The 21,594-nt window shown below is 42.9% G+C and overlaps 1 protein-coding gene across 1 annotated transcript; it reads right to left on the reverse strand.

Annotated features, from left to right (window-relative positions):
- Positions 1 to 427: 427 nt before the first annotated feature.
- LOC140069404 (cortexin domain-containing 1 protein-like) lies at positions 428 to 17,277 on the reverse strand. The gene is made up of 2 exons (XM_072115075.1): positions 17,044 to 17,277; positions 428 to 4,046 (listed from the first exon to the last, which is right to left on the reverse strand). Exon 2 carries the CDS (start codon positions 3,998 to 4,000, stop codon positions 3,836 to 3,838), a length of 165 nt encoding a protein of 54 aa, XP_071971176.1. The 5' UTR covers positions 4,001 to 4,046; positions 17,044 to 17,277; the 3' UTR covers positions 428 to 3,835.
- Between the last annotated feature and the right edge of the window lie 4,317 nt (positions 17,278 to 21,594).

The following is a 21,594-nucleotide window of genomic DNA, read 5'->3' on the forward strand; positions in this document are numbered from 1 at the left end:
TTGCTTCCTGACACGAAAATTGAAAATGGCGCCTCCCCCCTCCTGCCTCACACACTAGTAGTTAGTCAGTGACACAGACATTAGTGACAGGTGATGATCTGCTCCATCAAAAAGATTTCTGCCGGTCATGAATTATCACTGCTGAATTCACAGTCAAATGTCTTTAGCTCCATGTAGCACAACTCCACACGGCGCTCCTAAAAAAAACCAAGTCACTTACAGTATGATGGAGAATGTTCCTAAATGTATATTATTCTCATAACACGACTGAGAATGCTAGCCATATATATCTTCCATAGACAGATCCCCAAATCACACTTTAGTAATATTACTGATATTGCAGTTTATTAGGCTACAAAATGTAACATTTTGACGGGTCCACCATAAGCTATCTGTGAGAATGAATCTGACACATATACAATTATAGGGATTAATCATTTTAATTCAATCTTTAGCCAATTCCTTTTATGTTTACATGAATATTGGTCCAATCCCCAAGTCATCGGTATCTTTATATTATATTTATTATATATATATCTGCTATAAAATCTAACATTTCCCAGGTCCTTTGGATTATTAAGTAAATAGCGCCACCTGCCGGCAAGAAAGGGTACACCATCCAAAAAATATTAATTCTTCAAAATATTCCAGAAGTAAAGGTCCAGTCCTCCTTTATCATGGATATATCTATTCTAAAAATAAATTAAAAGCTAAATAAAAATCCAAAGTCTTCAAGGCATATCAAAAGCTGGGCTTCCCTCCAAATAGTTTTATTAGAAGAAGGTTGAATGCACACTGGTGTTTTCCGGAATTTGCGTTTTGCGTATTGTGCTTTTGACACTGCGGTGTGACTTTGTAAGACATTGTGATTGGACGATTTACAACAGGAAGTTGATGTGTCGCTGCAAATCTGTCCATTGGTTCCCATTGTCCTGGAAGGAAGCTGATTGGTTGACATCAATACTGCAAGATTTGTGCTATACGTAGAGTTTATCACGGATGAGTGGTTGAGGCTTATTGCTGAATGGTCACATGTAAATTGAGAAATGTGGCGGATTTATCACAGTGGTGTATTGAGGACTTAGTGGTGCTAATTTACAAATGTATTTGTGCCTAAAAAGTTAAATTAATGCATCAAATTTGGTGCAAATTAGGTGTCACATCTAGTTTTAGAAATACCCTCCCAATTAGCTCAGCAGGGGGTGTGGCTTAGCCAGAGGAGGTATGATTTAAAGTGTTCAAATTTTTTCCATATTTTTTTCGGCATAGACTAGGCCTACCAATGGGTAGTGTAAACTTTTGGGCCCTCTCTGGAATTGTGTGTGGAAAATTTGCTGCAAATTACAGTAACTTATCAATGACATCTAACCTGAGGTGAATATTCCCCCATATCATCTAGATTTCTCTGGGGTTCGACGTGGAGCTGTCCGTAACAGGACTTTATCATACAACTTGGGTCACTATGATGAAATTGCCCCGAACTATGTAGTGTAAGTTGGTTTTATTTGCGCCATGATTTTGGCCCATCTCTGGTTCAAATTGTTAAGTCCAAAACTCTGCCCCTCTCCCATAAACCATGTCCTTTCTGATACACCATGTAACCCAGTCAGGTGAATTTTCCTATAGCTTAGTAAATTTCCCGCCATTTAATTTTCTTTAAAAATGTCAGACATTTTGCCAACTTTACCCATTCAACTACCCACGGTTGTCAAAAACTGCCCTCACGCCTCTGAAAATTCATCCTTACCCTAGGTTGGTTGATATATTATATCCTGACCCCATCCACATGTAAACGTGGCTCGACCTCGCATCCACTGGTTCTTAATAGGGAGATGAATATTAGGTGCACTCAGATACCTCTCTGGGTGCCATATTCCTCTTCCTCATGGGGAGAGTCACCACCAGACACAATACATGTCAGTCAACTGTGATGAAATTAGTTTGGTTTGGCCTATATCCAACTTTACTAATATGATGAACAAAATGACTTGTCCAGGACCTGATGGGGGCAGTGCAAGACATAAAGAACAACCTATACAGTCACTGTGTCATGGCCGCCTCATCTCACACACAAATCCCCTCAATATTGGCAGGTTTGTTCACATAAATCTGTCTATGGCTAGTTTTCCAAAAGGATCCCATAACATTTCAGGGGATCGTTGGCCAAAACTCTATGGGGTCATCTGATTTTCTAAAGTATTCAGTTTTCCTGACCCTTGACAAAGACAGATATCAGGACGGATAGATGGGATGCACTGGATTTTAAAATGTCTGGTCCTTTATTCCCAAGCAGAGGTGTCTGGTATTGGGTTACTTCCAGTGGCATAACTTGAAGCTGATGGGCCCCAGTGCAAAATTTGTGCAAGGGCCCCGACTATAATGTATAGTTTATAGTACTAATTTGTTTCATATGGGAAAGTGAGACTTTATGGGCCCCCAAAGCCTCTTGGGCCCGGTTGTGACCGCACCCCCTCAAGTTACACCCCTGGTTATTTCTCTCTTTCCATTGATAATATATAAGATGTCCAAACAGGGCCTGCACCAACAAGTGCCAGGGCCCAGAGCTGCTGGGGGCCCCACAAAAGGCTGTACATAAGGAATTCATGAGGGTGAGGGGGGCTTTATATCAAATAACCATGAGGGGGTGTTTGGGTTGATAAACTAGGGAACATTTTAGGAAACAGGGGACTGTTTTAGTTTTTTTTAATTTTTAATGCCGCCAAGTAAGTTCACTGCAAATGGGCCTACTGAGGCTCTGTCACCCAGTGGTCTCCTGAAACCTGGAGCCAACCCTCTGTCCAAATTTGAATGGCTATAGGAAGGCCCAAACGTGCATTTGGTCAACAATCATGGCAAATATATGAGTACTGATATTGTGGAAGACATCTCAAGGGTTCTCCTAACTTGGTGTCATAGCTGTTGGGTAATGGCTTGTTTGGCTGTCACCTATGCAAACTCGTCATGAACATAAATGATCCACTTCACAGCTATGGTTATAGTATAAAGCTAGAAGGACTCCTTTGTAAGACTTGACGGGTATCATGTAAGTTAGATTTTGGAGGTTCTAAGATTAAAACTACTCCAAGATTGGTAGTAAACTCCACAGGCTGGATCTCCAAAGTCTCTGAGATCCAAAGCCTTGATGAACCTTGAAGAGAATTATATTGAGTTTCAGGATGAATGAGGCCAGCCGATTTGCTAGACTTCAGCATTTCATTAAGTGTCTGACAGGAATTGCAATTCCTTCCAATAAGATGGATGGAAACAAATTACTCTGGAAACCTTCCCATTTAGCTAATGAGATTACAGAGAAATACGACACATCAAGTCAATGCTGAACCTGTGGTTTCATTTTCCAGATTCCTATACGTTTTCCTCTTGGGTAAGGGCAGTGATTTAGGAAATGATTAGTAATATATTGTTTCTCCTGACAGGACCCATTGATGGCTATTGCCTCAGCTTTCAGGGCCCAAAAGGCAGTAGGTCAAGGTCAAGGTCACATAAAGAAGAATTTTCCACCACAACATCTTTTGTGCTTGACCATTATGTCCCTTTGATCCTCAAACATTGAGTTTTGGATGTACTTGTAGGCACTAGGCCAAGGTACATAAAGAATTATGTCCCACCAAGATGTCTTTTGTGCTTGACCATCATGTCCTATTGATCTCCAGCATACAGTTTGGGGAGTCTTTGTAGGCAGAGGGCCAAGGTACATGAAGAAGAATATCTCACCAAGATGTCTTTTCTTCTCGACCATCATGTCGTATGAATTCTCCAATAAAAAGTTTGGGATGACCTTGTAGGCAAAAGGCCAAAGTAGATGAAAAACAATGTCCTATTGATCCTCCCACATAGAGTTTGGGATGTCCTTGTAGGGGTCCATTATAAGCCTGGCACAGCGGACAATCATCATGGCCAGGAAGACACAGAGGAGCAGGAAACACGCAATGGCAAAACCTTTATCCAGATCCACAAGGGGTAGTAAGGTGGGATCATCCATCTTAAGGGTCTTTGTCTTCTTTTCATTTGGTTCAAGAAGAAGGGATCTGTGAGAAAAAAAGGAAAGATGACATTACAAATGTGTCACCACTGGAAATTTTGACCCAAACCCAACAAGTCATTTTCATTATACGGTAGATACAGATGTACGGAAGCTGGCATGTTAGTTTTTGATGTCTCAACGCACCCCATCATGTGAAGACCACTTCATAGCTATCATGATAGTATAAGGCTAGGAGGACCCCTCTGTTACATTTTGGAGGTTCCAAGATTAAGACTTAGTAGTTGGTAGTAAACGCCACAAGTTGGATCTCCAAAGTCACTAAGATCAACCAAGAATGAGACTGGATAGCATGACTACCCCAGGGACCAAGATCTGCTCCGTGACTTCTGAGAGATAATTTGTATTTATTGAGTACAATGGTTGAAAAAAACCTTCCCTATAAAGTAATATTGGGGTGGGGGGGGGGGGGGGGTGTTTAAGAGAAATCCAACAGATTCGCCCCGAGCGGGATCAAACATTGGGTACAAATAGTGTCTATCTTTTTGGAGGAATAATTACATCCATCATAATAAAAGGATTTTCAATATTTAAGATGTCACCAACACTTGCCCAACAATGAGTGGACCTGCAAGAAGTTTTCTGAGATTATTGAAAAACTCCTTTAAGAACCCACTGACATCAATGAGCATTATTTAATACTTTATTTCACCCTCTGATTACCGCAGATATCGGGAGCCTGATATCTCATGTCTCATACCGCAGCGGTCCCTGGAGGATGAGTGAATGTGGAAAGTTCATCTATTCTGGAGAGGACAATATTTGGAAGATAAACAGTGCACGTCCATCTGATTGATGTCCTGCCATGACACTGGGCTGAGGCCAGAGAATGTAGCACGCCTGTGCTATGTGTACATGTGAGGAGCTTGTCATTGTCTCAGCTATGCGGTGGGTGACCCCTGTCAGGCTGCCATTCATCTCCATCAAGGTCTAGAATTCTTTTCCTTTAATTAATACAGAAGTCTCTATACTAAGAGGGGCTTCTGTCCTCCTAGGAGACTTGGATGTGTAAGTATTCATTAATTTTTTTTTTTGCCCCAGTGACAATTGGAGTTTCAAATTTTTTTGCTGTAATAGGACCAAGAATTATCAATAAAGCTTCATTGCAGACAATTTTAAGCTGATTATTGCAGTCTGGGACTATTTTAAAGCATCCAGAGAGCTTCACCAGAGGTCACAGTGGGCAGAGGGGTCTGTCTGTAACTATGGGTTGTCTGTAAGTCGGGTGTCCTTAAGTAGGGGACCGCCTGTAATCACTTATAGCCCTTAAGAAGACATCTAGTATGCAATGAGTTACATTTTATTAAGAGATGATGCTTGGGGTCTGACCCGTGGGACCTCCACCAATCCTGAACATAAATGTATTTCCCTTTCTGTGTATCCCCTAAAAAGTGGTGCCCCCAGTCATGCAGTTCCTCAGGATCATTGGGGTCCTAGAGGTCAGACCTCCACTGACCTCTAGCAGAGGAATATCTCTATCAATGTGGCTATTTGAATACATTTGGCACAATTGGCGCTTTAATGAAGTAGTGTGCCTTTTGTCTCCATGACGCTGTCTGGAATACATGGGCCTGCATAGGAGCTGTATACACAAATGGAGGGTGATGTGGATGAAGAAGGACCCTTAGCTGGCCGGTGGTGAAAAGCTGGACGGTTAGTGACTGGTACAAGGCCCAAGACAGGACTAGCAGATGGCAGAGCAGAGTACAGAGCCCGAGACTGGATCACAAACAGGTCGCGGTCACAGGCTCGAGGGTCCGGGATGCATAGATTGCATGTAGTGGACACTGGGCTGGAGCACATGGCTGAGACCTAATACTCTAGCAACAGCTTCATAGCCCCTCCCACAGAGAAGATCACATGACCTCAGGAGGACGTTGCGGGATATGACTGCAATACTGAGAACCAGCCACCAGAGGGGGTTAGCAAGTTATCTGCATACTTGCCACTAGGGGGAGTCAGAATTGGGGGGCTACATAGAGGAGACATAACTAGGGGATGAAGAAAGGGGCATCATTATACTTAGAGGGGTATTTTACTACACTGGTGGTGGTGGTTGGGGCACTATAATTTTTAATGGAGGGGTAGCTTTACTTGTGGTGGTGGTAGATTTGCCCACTGTAACATACAGTAACGTGGGTTTGGTGCCCATCAATTGTCTCTCTCGGAAGCCCCTTTAACCAAGGCATATCATTGTAAGATAGGAATATCCCTTTAAGGCTGCAATATACATAGTCTCCTCTTATAAATTGGAGTGCAGGCGCCCTTCATCCACCCAGGCAGCTCCCAGCTGTTGTGTGTGACTATCACTAAGCAACTATGGCGTGGATAAAGGAGTCAGCCATCAGATCTATGACCTTCCCTGGCACCCATGTGCCGAGCGACCTTCTAGCGACCTTCACGCTTCACCTCCATACAATCCCATTAAGAGGCGCTCCTGCTACAGAGATACAGAAGGACAAAGCGCCGACTTCAGCTGAAAATCTGCAGATGGCGCTTTTTGGATTTTTTGCTTTCTTATTCCTGTACGGCTACATTTATGCACCGAGGGCTGGAATGTGCTGATGCGGGGACCTCCAAATTATTAGACATGATATGTAAGGGATATTTTATAGGGACAGTCCCACCAAACCTCACATCTCAGCATCTGACACACGTAGGGACACGCCTATTTGACAAGGAAAGTGGCCACACCCATATGTAAACTTACACTACCTATTTCTGAAAATTGCTATTTTGAAAATAATACAAAAAATTACAATGAAGGTGAAAGGTCCTCCTTTAACCTCTTAAGGACGCAGGGTATTTTCACTAATTTCTCGCTCTCCACCTTCAAAAATCCAGAACTTTAAAATTTTTACGCGTACAGACCTGTGTGAGGGCTTATTTTGTGCATAACAAATTTTACTTTACCGTGATGTTATTTATTATTCCATGCCGTGTACTGGGAAGCAGGAAAAAAATTCCAAATGTGGGAAAATTGGAAAAAAAAAACGCTTGTGCGTCACGTTCTTGTGGGCTCAGTTTTTACGACTTTCGCTCTGCGCTCCAAATAACACATCTGCTTTATTCTCTGGTTCGGTGCGATCGCGGTGATACCAAATTTATACAGGTTTTATTGTGTTTTAATACATTTTAGAAAATTAAACGAATGTTTACGAAAAAAAAAAAAAATTTGCCATCTAGCTGGGGGAGGGGTCATTTTTTGCGAAATGAGCCGACGTTTTCATTGCTACCATTTTGAGGACTGTGCGACATTTTGATCACTTTTTATTACATTTTTTAATGTCATAAAAAGGTGTAAATGTCGCGTTTCGGACATTTGGGCGCCATTTCCCATCTCGGAGGTCACCGCCGGCCATAACCGTTATTATATTTTGATAGATCGGGCATTTTGGGACGCGGCGATACCTAATGTGTTTGTGATTTTTACTGTTTATTATGTTTTATGTCAGTTCTAGGGAAAGGGGGGTGATTAGAATTTTTAATATTTTATTAATTTTTTATTTCTTTTTTTCCCCCCACTATTTCTTTAACCCTCTAGGGTACATTAACCCTAGATGGTCAGATCGTTCCTACCATATACTGCAATGCTACTGTATGGCAGTATATAGCATTTCTGCACACTATACATTACAATGAGCCACAGGCTCAATCTAACAAATCTGCTGAAACCATTCAGCCTCAGGTCTGACGAAGACCCGAAGCTGTCATGGCAACCAATCGCCGCCCCTCAATGACATTGGGGGAGCAACGATCAGAGGTAACATGGCGGTGCTTTTGCATCGCCATGTTTTAAGTGCCACCGACCGCGGGTGATAGCGATGGGTCTTTGCTGCGATATGCAGCACAGCCCATCTATGTATGAAGAGGGCTCAGCATGTGAACCCTCTTCATACACCCATCATACCTCTGCGGTGGATATATGGGAAAGGGGTAAAATGGGAAATTCACGTTTTGGTCTTAGGAGTCCAGTGGGCAGACCTAATCGTAGTCTCTACTGGTTTAGTCAGGGCTAGACAATCCTGAATTGTTATTTCATGAGGAATACAAGTAATTACCAAAAGAAGTATGTCAGTAGAGGTAAAAGGTCCTCCTTAAAGGGGTAAGTCAGCATGTTCTGGGCTTAGGAGTCCAGTGGGCAGGCCTTATTGTGGATATAACTGTCTCTATAAGCTAGCTTATATACATTAGGCTGCTCCATAACTGTAATATTATATGAAATACAAGCAATTAGTAAAAGTAGTATATCGGTAGAGGTGAAAGGTCCTCCTTAAAGGGGTTTTTCAACAAGTTCTGGTCTTAGGAGTCCAATGGGCAGGCCTAATCATGGATATAGCCGTCTCTATAGGCTCGGTCATAAAGGTTAGACTGTCCTGGATTGTTATTTCATGAAGAATATAAGAAATTACCAAAAGAAGTATGTCAGTAGAGGTAAAAGGTCCTCCTTAAAGGGGTAAGTCAGCATGTTCTGGGCTTAGGAGTCCAGTGGGCAGGCCTTATTGGGAATATAACTGTCTCTATAAGCTAGCTGATATACATTAGGCTGCTCCATAACTGTAATGTTATATGAAACACAAGCAATTAGTAAAAGTGGTAGAGGTAAAAGGTCCTCCTTAAAGGGGTTTTTCAACATGTTCTGGTCTTAGGAGTCCAGTGGGCAGGCCTAATCATAGATATAGCTGTCTCTATTGGCTCGGTCATATAGGTTAGGCTGTCCTGGATTGTTATTTCATGAAGCATACGAGAAATTACCAAAAGAAGTATTGCAGGTCCTCCTTAAAGGGATAATTCAGCATGTTCTGGTCTTAGGAGTCCAGTGGGCAGGCCTAATCATGGATATAGCTGTCTCTATTGGCTCGGTCATATAGGTTAGGCTGTCCTGGATTGTTATTTCATGAAGCATACGAGAAATTACCAAAATAAGTATGTCAGGTCCTCCTTAAAGGGATAATTCAGCATGTTCTGGTCTTAGGAGTCCAGTGGGCAGGTCTTATTGGGTATATAACTGTCTCTATAGGTAAATGTCATATAGGTTAGAGTGATACAGAAAAGATATGTCTAGAAGAAGAAGAAGTCCGAGACGTTCCAGTTTATTCTGGGCTTAAGAGTCCAGTGGGTGGTACTTTTCACAAATTGATAATTGTCTCTCTATAAGCATAGTAATACTGGAAAGGCTGTCAAACACTGACCAGGACAAGTCCAGAATGAACAGAAGTTCTTGGACCTCTCACCTCTCCAGACATATCTGTTCTGGAACAGTCTAACTTATGTGACCATGCCTTGTAGAGAAGGCTATATCACTGACTAGGACCGCCCACTGGACTCATAAGCCCAGAAAAAGCAGAGGTTAAAGGGATCCTGCTAGGTGTCAGGACATTGAAGGGGTTTCCAGGATCTGGCCAGAGCTTCCCACCAAACACAGCGCTGTACATTTTATAGTGGATGTTCTTGGTATTGCAAATTATCCTCATTCACTTGAATGGGACCGAATTGCAACCCAGCCATGAGACGAATGGTGGGGGTTCCAAAGTGTCGGCACTGAACCTCTACTAAGGAGATGTGATCAATTTTTAGAAAATGGAATATCCCTTTAACCATCAGCATTTCCTTAGGGAACAAAAATTAAAAATATCTCAAATTTTTACTACTTTTTGACCTGTAAAATATTAATGGATGACGCCCGAAGGCCCAAATCTCTTAGGATGGGTAGGAGTCAGACAATTGGGATGGGAAACGCCCAATTCTGTTATTTCCCAGAGATAAGCGGCTCAGACGGCTGCTTATCCCTGCATAGCACATCTATGGTGGGGCCTCGTATCTCATCCATACAGTCACTATAATCTGCTGGATCAGCGGGTTTGCTGCATTGCCGGGATAAGATAAAAAACCTATTTCTCCCACAATGCAATGCAGCATGGTAACTACGTGAAATGTATAGGACAATATAGTGGTGATGGAAGAATCAATATATGTATATATACATGTATACTGCCCGGGACAGCTGGGGAGCATGCATCACTAATGAGGGCTGCAGACCCCCAGGGATGGAAAAGATGGGAGGGGGCATCAGACGCGGAAGATCACAATAGTAGCGGGCGTATGAAAAGAATTTATAATGCGTGACCCCAGAGATGAAAAAGTGATCACATGATACATTAGTTGTCTTATTCTATAAAGAGTTAAAGGGAAACCGTCAGCAGGTATGACCATACATTACTGCAGCCATTGATAGGGACTGGCCATAGAAAGTGTGTCATATCATTATAACATGGGTCTATGTTCTCTTCATGTACTAGGGGCTTGTCCTCACACTGCTGAGCTCTGTGCGCTCTGCAGCCAGTGGTAGGTATCGGCCCTAGAGAGCCGTGTAATCATAACTTTGTATATGTTATTAAAAATGGATTTTACTTCTCTAAGTGCAATGGGGGTGGGTGTCCTCACACTGCTGTGCTCTCTGTAGCCAGTGCTAGGTATTGGCCCTAGAGAGCTGTATAATCATAACTTTGTGAATGTTACTAAAAAATGGATTTTGCTTCAATAAGTGCAATGGGGGTTGTCCTCACACTGCTGTGCTCTCTGCAGGCAGTGCTAGGTATTGGACCTAAAGAGCTTTGTAATTATAACTTTGTATATGTTACTAAAAAATGGATTTAGCTTCTCTAAGTGCAATAGGGGGCGTGTCCTCACACTGCTGTGCTCTATGCTCTCTGCAGCCAGCTTTAGGTATTGGCTTTGGAGAGATGTGTATTTATAGCTCTGTGTATGTTATTAAAATAATTAATGTTGCATCTCTAAGAGCAATGGGGATGTGTCCTCACACTGCTGTACTCTGTACTCTGTGCTCTCTGCAGCCACTGTTAGGTATAGGCCCTGGAGAGCTGTTTAATCTTAGCTATGTGCATGTTATAAAAAAAATGGATTTAGCTTCTCTAAGTGCAATAGGGGGCGTGTCCTCACACTGCTGTGCTCTGAGCCCTCTGTGATGAACTGCTCCACGGCCCCTCCCCCTGCTCTGAGTGACTGCTGTATCATTCAACCAGAAGCTGTTAGATAAGGCCAGAGCAGCTTAGTGCGGAGAACTAAGAGCACAGCAGTGTGAGGACACCCACCCCCATTAGAGATGTTAAATCCATTTTTAATAACATACACAAAGTTATGAATACACAGCTCTCTAGGGCCGATACCTAACACTGGCTGCAGAGTGCACAGAGCACAGCAGTGTGAGGACAATCTACTTTTTTATGATCCTGAGTTAATATACTTATAATGATATTTTGCTACAAATCAGGCACTTTTATGCCCAAAAGGACTGCATGGTCCCTGTAGACACAAGGGAACTACAACTCAAGCGTAACAAAAGGGACAAATACTCCCAATGACATCCTAACATAACCGGGATCCGTCTACTGGAATTATGTATAATCGACTTTTACACGAAAGTTGTCTTTGTATATATAACGGAGCGATACATCTCATTACGGAGACGTGGCGGCCGTCCAGCGAGACGCCAGAGATTCTCAAAGTGACATTACTCCCCATCTAGTGATCATATAGAGGGCAGGATGGGACAAAATGAACTCAGGAGGGGAGGGGACAAAATTAGACAGGGCAGCTCATAAACATTTAACCCCCATAGCCACCCAAATCCAACCAACCCCATTTGGTACTGCTCTATAGAGACAATATAGGGGCTTCCAGTCCAGCCCTCCTCATACATATGTGCCCACTCTTGAAATACATCTTTAAAAGAGCCCTATCAGGACCTTAGAAGGCCCACCAAAGGTCCTTAAACTACAAAACTGAAAGTGGAAAGATGGGGCCCTCTTAGGTAGTAACTAACTTGGGGCTCACACAATTTTTATAAAGCTCAGGGCCCCCTGCCCCTGGGGGTCTATTTGTTGGGCCACTCCCATCTCTCTAACCAAGGTCACAAGTCCATATCCCACTCATGTGGTCTGAATGGAGTAGAATACTTAACCATACCTCCAAATATGTGTAGCCCCTTCTGCAACCCCTGACCTGCTCAATTTTATGCAAATATTTATATGCCCCACCCACTTTTGCTTAAGCTATTCAATTTCTCTATATCGCCCCCAGAGGAAGAGTTCAGTATTACACTCTGTGTAATGCAGGACAGGACTGGTCCTCCTCTTTATAAATGAGGATCCTGAATGGAGACCCCCTCCTCTATGACTTCACAATTTGCTTAAAGGTGTATGAAACTAGACACCCCCTTTAAGATCAACAACCATCATATCTAATGGACATTGTATAGCAATATTATTAAGCCCTTGTTATAAGATCATGTATGGAGTTGTGGTATATAACAGCGTATGCTGGTACTATTATAGGACAGTATGAGGGTGAGCGCCATACACTGCAACTGTATTTTATACCATTTTTTACTGTATAGAGATGTAAGTACAGTAACACATTGTTACATATTGTACCTGTAGTTATACTGCAGCTGTATGGAAGTATTATTTGGTCAATGATTGGTGCTATGATTAAGAATATGCTTATTTGTATGGGGTGTGAGAGGTTAGGCACCAAAAGAAGCTACCATAAACACACCACCCAAGGTTAGGCTGGCCTGTTGACCAATCGGGGGAGGGATCCAGGCACAAATCTACCATCAAAACCCACTTAAATTAACACTTAGACACCACCGTGACTGTGGTAATCTTCTTATATTTGTTATCCTTGGCCTCCTATGAAAATCAACTTCTAAAATTATGCTAATGAGCCTAAAGAGGTTCCTAGGGGTGGTACCTGAGCACCTCCATGTTGTAGCTTCACATGCTATTACATTGTTCAGCACCACTCACCCTCCTCCACTGTGTGTACATCAGGCAGAGGGAGGGGGGAAGTGCTGACGGAGCAGGGGTATGTGAAAACAGTGTAATAGTCAGTTAAGTTACAGCATGGAGGGGCTCTGGTAACGCTCCTAAAGCCCTTCAGGCTCATTAGCATAATTTTAAAAGTTGATATTAGAAGAAAGGAGGCCATGGATAAGTAATATAAGAAGATTACCACAGTCACGGTGCCTGGATCTATGGAGTAAGTGTTACGTTTATCAGGATGGATTGTGATTGTAGATTTCCATTAAATACATAATAACATGTTCTCAGTTACTGGCTATTTGCAGCAGGAGACACGTCTAGAGATGTCACGCATGTATGTTAGCGTGTTAAATTAGCTTGCGCGTCCACAGAACATGAGAAGTTCTCCTTTTTACTGGGACAGACCCCGACACCGGATCCCGACTATCTGGAGTAATTAACTTTACTTAGCAAATGAAAGTGTCACTTTACCATCTCGTGTGTCCGTGTGGTCAGCCGCACATTGTCTGGAGCCTTGTACACCCCTGGCCCTACGCCCAGCATACACATTCAGTACTGACAGCCATAGACATGCATGCTGGGAGGAGGGTGCATGTCCCTTCTAATGAGAGAAGGGAATAATAACTTATCTCATGGGGTGGGGGTGTTACACCAAGGCTTCTATCCCAAAACTTGTATCAGGGGTGGAATAGGGAAGCACATCGGACGTTTTGCTTGGGTAAATCTCTAATAATATACTTTTTTAAAGTTGGGAATTTAGGACAAGTATATATTCTTCACCATAGCGAGAAGTTAAAGAGCACCCCCACCCCTCTGTGGGGGGGCACAGCACATCCATACAGGACATAAATGCACTATTAATTACAATCTGCAACAGCTGTGTATTATCCCTGTACTGTGACATCACTGTGTGTATTATCCCTGTACTGTGACATCACTGTGTGTATTATCTCTGTACTGTGACATCACTGTGTGTATTACCCCTGTGCTGTGACATCACAGTGTGTATTATCCCTGTACTGTGACATCACTGTGTGTATTACCCCTGTGCTGTGACATCACAGTGTGTATTATCCCTGTACTGTGACATCACTGTGTGTATTATCTCTGTACTGTGACATCACTGTGTGTATTATCTCTGTACTGTGACATCACTGTGTGTATTATCCCTGTACTGTGACATCACTGTGTGTATTATCCCTGTACTGTGACATCACTGTGTGTATTATCCCCGTACTGTGACATCACTGTGTGTATTATCCCTGTACTGTGACATCACTGTGTGTATTATCTCTGTACTGTGACATCACTGTGTGTATTATCTCTGTACTGTGACATCACTGTGTGTATTATCCCCGTACTGTGACATCACTGTGTGTATTATCCCTGTACTGTGACATCACTGTGTGTATTATCTCTGTACTGTGACATCACTGTGTGTATTATCCCCGTACTGTGACATCACTGTGTATATTATCCCTGTACTGTGACATCACTGTGTGTATTATCCCTGTACTGTGACATCACTGTCTGTATTATCTCTGTACTGTGACATCACTGTGTGTATTATCTCTGTGCTGTGACATCACTGTGTGTATTATCCCTGTACTGTGACATCACTGTGTGTATTATCTCTGTACTGTGACATCACTGTGTGTATTATCCCTGTACTGTGACATCCCTGTGTGTATTATCTCTGTACTGTGACATCACGGTGTATATTATCCCTGTACTGTGACATCACTGTGTGTATTATCCCTGTACTGTGACATCACTGTGTGTATTATCACTGTACTGTGACATCACTGTGTGTATTATCCCTGTACTGTGACATCACTGTGTGTATTATTTCTGTACTGTGACATCACTGTGTGTATTATCCCTGTACTGTGACATCACTGTGTGTATTATCCCTGTACTGTGACATCACTGTGTGTATTACCTCTGTACTGTGACATCACTGTGTGTATTATCCCTGTACTGTGATATCACTGTGTGTATTATCTCTGTACTGTGACATCACTGTGTAATATCCCTGTACTGTGACATCACTGTGTATTATCCCTGTACTGTGACATCACTGTGTGTATTATCTCTGTACTGTGACATCACTGTGTGTATTATCTCTGTACTGTGACATCACTGTGTGTATTATCCCTGTACTGTGACATCACTGTGTGTATTATCTCTGTACTGTGACATCACTGTGTGTATTATCCCTGTACTGTGACATCACTGTGTGTATTATCCCTGTACTGTGACATCACTGTGTGTATTATCCTGTACTGTGACATCACTGTGTGTATTATCTCTGTACTGTGACATCACTGTGTGTATTATCTCTGTGCTGTGACATCACTGTGTGTATTATCTCTGTGCTGTGACATCACTTTGTGTATTATCCCTGTACTGTGACATCACTGTGTGTATTATCTCTGTACTGTGACATCACTGTGTGTATTATCCCTGTACTGTGACATCACTGTGTGTATTATCTATATACTGTGACATCACTGTGTGTATTATCCTGTACTGTGACATCACTGTGTGTATTATCCATGTACTGTGACATCACTGTGTGTATTATCACTGTACTGTGACATCACTGTGTGTATTATCCCTGTACTGTGACATCTCTGTGTGTATTATCCCTGTACTGTGACATCACTGTGTGTATTATCACTGTACTGTGACATCACTGTGTGTATTATCCCTGTACTGTGACATCACTGTGTGTATTATCCCTGTATTGTGACATCACTGTGTGGATTATCCATGTACTGTGACATCACTGTGTGTATTATCCCTGTACTATGACATCACTGTGTGTATTATCCCTGTACTGTGATATCACTGTGTGTATTATCTCTGTACTGTGACATCACTGTGTGTATTATCCCTGTACTGTGACATCACTGTGTGTATTATCCCTGTACTGTGACATCACTGTGTGTATTATCCCTGTACTGTGACATCACTGTGTATTATCCCTGTACTGTGACATCGCTGTGTGTATTATCTCTGTACTGTGACATCACTGTGTGTATTATCTCTGTACTGTGACATCACTGTGTGTATTATCCCTGTACTGTGACATCACTGTGTGTATTATCTCTGTACTGTGACATCACTGTGTGTATTATCCCTGTACTGTGACATCACTGTGTGTATTATCCCTGTACTGTGACATCACTGTGTGTATTATCCTGTACTGTGACATCACTGTGTGTATTATCCCTGTACTGTGACATCACTGTGTATATTATCCCTGTACTGTGACATCACTGTGTGTATTATCCCTGTACTGTGACATCACTGTGTATTATCCCTGTACTGTGACATCACTGTGTGTATTATCTCTGTACTGTGACATCACTGTGTGTATTATCTCTGTACTGTGACATCACTGTGTGTATTATCCCTGTACTGTGACATCACTGTGTGTATTATCTCTGTACTGTGACATCACTGTGTGTATTATCCCTGTACTGTGACATCACTGTGTGTATTATCCCTGTACTGTGACATCACTGTGTGTATTATCCTGTACTGTGACATCACTGTCTGTATTATCCTGTACTGTGACATCACTGTGTGTATTATCCCTGTACTGTGACATCACTGTGTGTATAATCCCTGTACTGTAAGAAAACGGTGTCAATTTACAATAATACCGCGCCCCGGGTACACGTCGCCTTCCTCTCATGATCTGCAATAACTCTGCGCCGCCCAAAGTTGTCCATCTGGTCTCCACCATAATTAAAAAAAACCCTGCGAGGTAAACAAGCGGTTAAACTATAACAACAAGCAGCGGGAGGTTGTGTCATTATGGATTTTATTGGGTTGTATTTCCTATAATCCCCTATAATGACCGCGCTCTGGTGCTATCATCGTGCTCATTTACCGGATTCTCCCTAATCCGCTCACTAATTAGGAAACGGGACACGCGAGATGGAAAAAAAAAATAATAGTCATTTGGATACAAATCTTACATTCTAAGTTCCGTGTTTTGGGCATGTGAGCGGTTTCCGGGGTGTTACGTGTTGGTGTGTAGTAGTGTAGATGTGGCCGGTGCTGGTGCGGGAGGAGGAGGGGGGGCGTGGGGGATACCGCTATAGATTAGGGAGACGCTTTTACCTGCTAATCCTGTCATTTGTGCCTGCAGTCCGGATGACTAATTTCCATGAACGGAGGGGAATCCTGGCGGTGCCGGCTCTGCAGTGCTCCCCGCTGCTCCCTGTGTTGCAGACTGTCTTCTCCGGACCGTTTCATGAATCTTTAAGCTGGGAATGCACCAGAGTAAGGTTACAGGGAAGAGGAGCTGTGTCTCTCCCTGCAGGCTGCACAGGGACACGCTATAACGAGCGCTAGTAAATCCGTCACAGCGCCGGATGACACCGGCTCGCTTTTCATTAAAGGAGGCAGTAATTAACCTAATTGGATGGAACCGGGGGTGGTAGATCTTATTTACAATCAATCAAAAAAAAACCCATCATTGTATGACCTTCAACCTCCTATGGTTTTCACGTTACCGTTTTGACTCTCAAGCATCCAAAACATATAACTTTATCATGTTTCTTGTACAGGCGGTCCCCTACTTAAGAACACTCAACTTACATATGACCCCTAGTTACAAACGGACCTCTGGATATTGGTAATTTATTGTACTTTAGTCCTAGGCTACAATAATCACAGGTGTCTGCAATAAAGATTTATTGTTAATCCTGGTTCTTATGACAATCCAACATTTTTAAAATCCAATTGTCACAGAGACCAAAAAAGTTCTGTCTGGGATTACAATGATAAAATATACAGTTCTGACTTACATACAAATTCAACTTAAGAACAAACCTACAGAACCTATCTTGTATGTAACCCGGGGACTGCCTGTAATCTGCGGGACATATTGTGCTTCCCAGTTAATATTCCATGAAATGTACTGGAAAAATGTTAAAAAATGTTTTTTTTCAGAAATTGACGAAAGAAACGCAGTTGCGCTATTCTCATAGTAGCTTTGTTTTTCACTCCCGTCTTTGTACTTTGTGTCCTAACGACTAGCAAAAGGAATGTATACAGCTTTTGTTAGAACTCAAAAAATTCAATTTTGGTGAATTTCTATTTATTTTTTATTAACATAAATTGTTTATTGGTTTTTTTTTTAACCGAATTATGTAGGGCAGGGAGTTAATAATCCTGGCTTTCCCCCCAAACACATTTCAACTTCATTACAGGCGGCTTAAAAAGAGCAGCTAACATGGTGTCAGTGATTGCTCCAGTAACACAGGTGCGGGTGCTGATGAGGACAGGGCTGGAGATCAATCTGTCATGATTAAGTAAGAATCACATCACTGGACACTGTAAAAGGAGGCTGGTGCTTGGCATCATTGTTTCTCTTTTGTTAACCATGGTTATCTCTAAAGAAACACGTGCAGTCATCATTGCACTGCACAAAACTGGCCTAACAGGGAAGAGTATCGCAGCTGGAAAGATTGCACCTCAGTCACCGATCTATCGCATCATCAAGGAATTCAAGGAGAGAGGTCCCATCGTTGCCAAAAAGGCTCCAGGGAGCCCAAGAAGGACCAGCAAGCGCCAGGACCGTCTCTTAAAATTGTTTCAGCTTGGGGATGGGGCTGCCAGCAGTGCAGAGCTTGCTCAGGAATGGCAGCAGGCAGGTGTGAGGCATCTGCACGCACTGTGAGACTGAGGAGACTCTTGGAGCAAGGCCTGGTGTCCAGGAGGGCAGCAAAGAAGCCGCTTCTCTCCAGAAAAACATCAGGGACAGAGTGATATTCTGCAAAAGGTACAGGGAGTGGACTGCTGAGGACTGGGGGAAAGTCATGAATGGGTAATGAATGGGACCAGAATCTCCTCCAAGAGCAACTTCTCCCAACCCTCCAGGAGCAGTTTGGTGATCAGCAATGCCTTTTCCAGCATGATGGAGCACCTGCCATAAAGCAAAGGGGAGAACTAAATGGCCCAGGGAACAAAACAGAGAGGCCCTGAAATAATCGCAAATGCCAGCCTATTGCTAGCATTAGCGACTATTTGCCCCAATCCGCCATCTTCACGACAGAGGGGGGGGGGGGGGGGGGGGAGTGGGCCAGCGCGGGGCGTTACTGGCGTAGAATAAATACGGCACAGCCTCCCGCCTCTTGATGTATCCCGCTGTGAATATGCAGCGGCGGGGCTATCATACGCTGGCACACGAGCGCCAGCGTATGATAAATGTCCCCCTTTGGGTCCATGGCCTGGAAACGCCCCAGATCTTAATCCCATTGAGAACTTGTGGTCAATCATCAAGAGACGGGAGGACAAACAAAAACCAACAAATTGTGACACAATGCAGCAGTGATTGTGCAGGAATGGACGGCGATCAGTCATTATTGGGTCCAAAAGGTGATGAGAGCTGCCAGGGAGAATTGCAGAGGTCCTGAAGAAGAAGGGGCAACACTGCAGATACTGACTCACTGCAGTAACTCCTTCTCACTAACAATAAAAGCTTTTGTTCCTCATAACATGATTGCACTTGTATCTCTGTATGTGATAAAACATCTGACAAACCAGAGGGCGACAGATCATGTGACAATATAAGATTTGTGTCATTCTCAAAACTTATGGCCATGACTGTACATACACACACATCCAGCTTTATATATTAGATGTATGTGACCCCCTTACTGATTGTATGGCTCCATGGGATTAATGCTGCTCTATAAATAAATAGTATTAATAAAAGTTTTGAGGGGGATACGGTAGCAATTTGAGTCTATTCAAATAGAGCTGAGGGTGCACTCACATGCCATTCTGACGCATGCGTTTTTATGTTACTATGCATTTCCAGCTTTGAAAGTGTTTTTCCTCATTGCTGGAAAAGTAATCAGTATCGGAATCAGTAATCAAAAAGTAGCATTTTGGACATTTGGGCACTATTATCTGTTATTATATTTTGATAGATCGGACATTATGGGACACAGCGATACCTAACATGTTTATGTTAATTTTTATATAAGTTCTAGGGTATACCCCCTAGGGCAGTGGTGGCGAACCTATGGCACGGGTGCCAGAGGTGGCACTCAGAGCCCTCTTTATGGGCACCCTTGCCATCACCCAAGGGTAGAATTTGCCAGACAGGACTCAAGGCCTCTTGCAGTCCCAGGCAGCCCAGGACCCTAGAAGGACGCTACGATGATAATCCAAACTTCTTCTCCTTCTTTCTACTGTTATTGTGTCCTCAGGTGCCAATACAATTTAAACCTGTGAAAGAGCAGGTAGTAATAAGTTACTGCTTAATTTGTCGCATTGGCACTTTGCGAAAAATACGTGGGTTTTGGTTGTAGTTTGGGCACTCGATCTCTAAAAGGTTTGCCATCACTGCCCTAGGGTACTTTAACCCTAGGTTGTCTGATTGATCTTACCATATACTGCCATACTGCAGTACTAATCATGTATGACAATGTGCCACTTGCACATTGTAAGATCCAACGCTGTATGTATACTGGCCATTCGTTGCAAAGACCCGAGGCTGTCATAGTGACAAATCATGACGTAATCGTACAGAGGCAATCTAAGCCAAGATGGCGGTGCCCACACACTGCCTGCAGCTTTGGCGGTTGTGATCGTAGGCTTAACACCCTTGTCGGGTTATAGTGCCGATTGGGGAGTTACTGGTGGGTGTTTGCTGCAATATGCAACTAAAAATTCAATCCCCCCCCCCCCCCCCATTCCCTAGTACACAGAGAAAAATAAACAAGTGAAATCATACACATAGTAGTTATCGCTGCGTCCCAAAATGTCCGATTATTAAAATAATTATTCCTGGCTGTGAACAGAAAATCGCTTCGAAATTAACAAATTCCTTTTTTTGCCATTTTGCATTCAATAATAATTTGAATAAAAAGTGAACAATAGGTCGCAGCATCATCCCAACCTGCAAACAATGACACCTCACACAGCTTCGTGCACTAACGATACGGGGGTCCAAATACGATGGCGCAAGGCTTTTTTTTGTTTTTTATAAATGAGAGGTTTTTGAATTTTTTTAAGCTATATAAAGCTATATAAAATGTGGTAATCACTGCGATCGTCCTGAACCAACAAATAACAGGGATGCGTCATCCCGACCACACACTAAAAGGCGTAGAAATAAAGCCCATCAGAATACGGCACAGCTGGGTTGTTTTTTGGCAAATTCCTCCATCTTTGGATTTGTTTCCAGCTTCCCAGGATACGGCACAGAATCTTAAATGGCGCCAGTAGAAAATAAACTTTGTCTTGTATATTACGAGCCCTCATACAGCGTTGTTATTAAAAAAAAAGTTGTGGCTTGAGGAAGGAGAGGGAAAAAAAAAACTTTTAAAAACTTGGTCGTGAAGGGGTTAACACAGAGCCCCTCAGTGTAATGCACATGGATATGTCTGGATTCTTGATAGTGACTTGTTCTGTGTTAATCACTTCTCCTGTACAACATGTGCTAAAAATACACCAATAACCGCACAGTCTGAATGAAGTCTTATTTCCCCACACTCCAGCCGTCCTACGAGCTCGCAGCGTTCACTGCTATAGAAAAGTCCGCCCAAACTCTAAGCCTCTCGTCTCTGCCTCCAAGAACTACAATTCCCAGCATCCCCTGCCGTATTAACATGCCAGTGGACGTGGCCAATCGGATCGCCAGCATCCTCCCACCAA

Source organism: Engystomops pustulosus, chromosome 7, assembly GCF_040894005.1.
Source record: "Engystomops pustulosus chromosome 7, aEngPut4.maternal, whole genome shotgun sequence".
Taxonomy (NCBI): domain Eukaryota; kingdom Metazoa; phylum Chordata; class Amphibia; order Anura; family Leptodactylidae; genus Engystomops; species Engystomops pustulosus.

Bases quoted from the DNA above. Each gene is read 5' to 3' on its own strand.
- LOC140069404 (XM_072115075.1), bottom strand. From the start codon at position 4,000: ATGGATGATCCCACCTTACTACCCCTTGTGGATCTGGATAAAGGTTTT.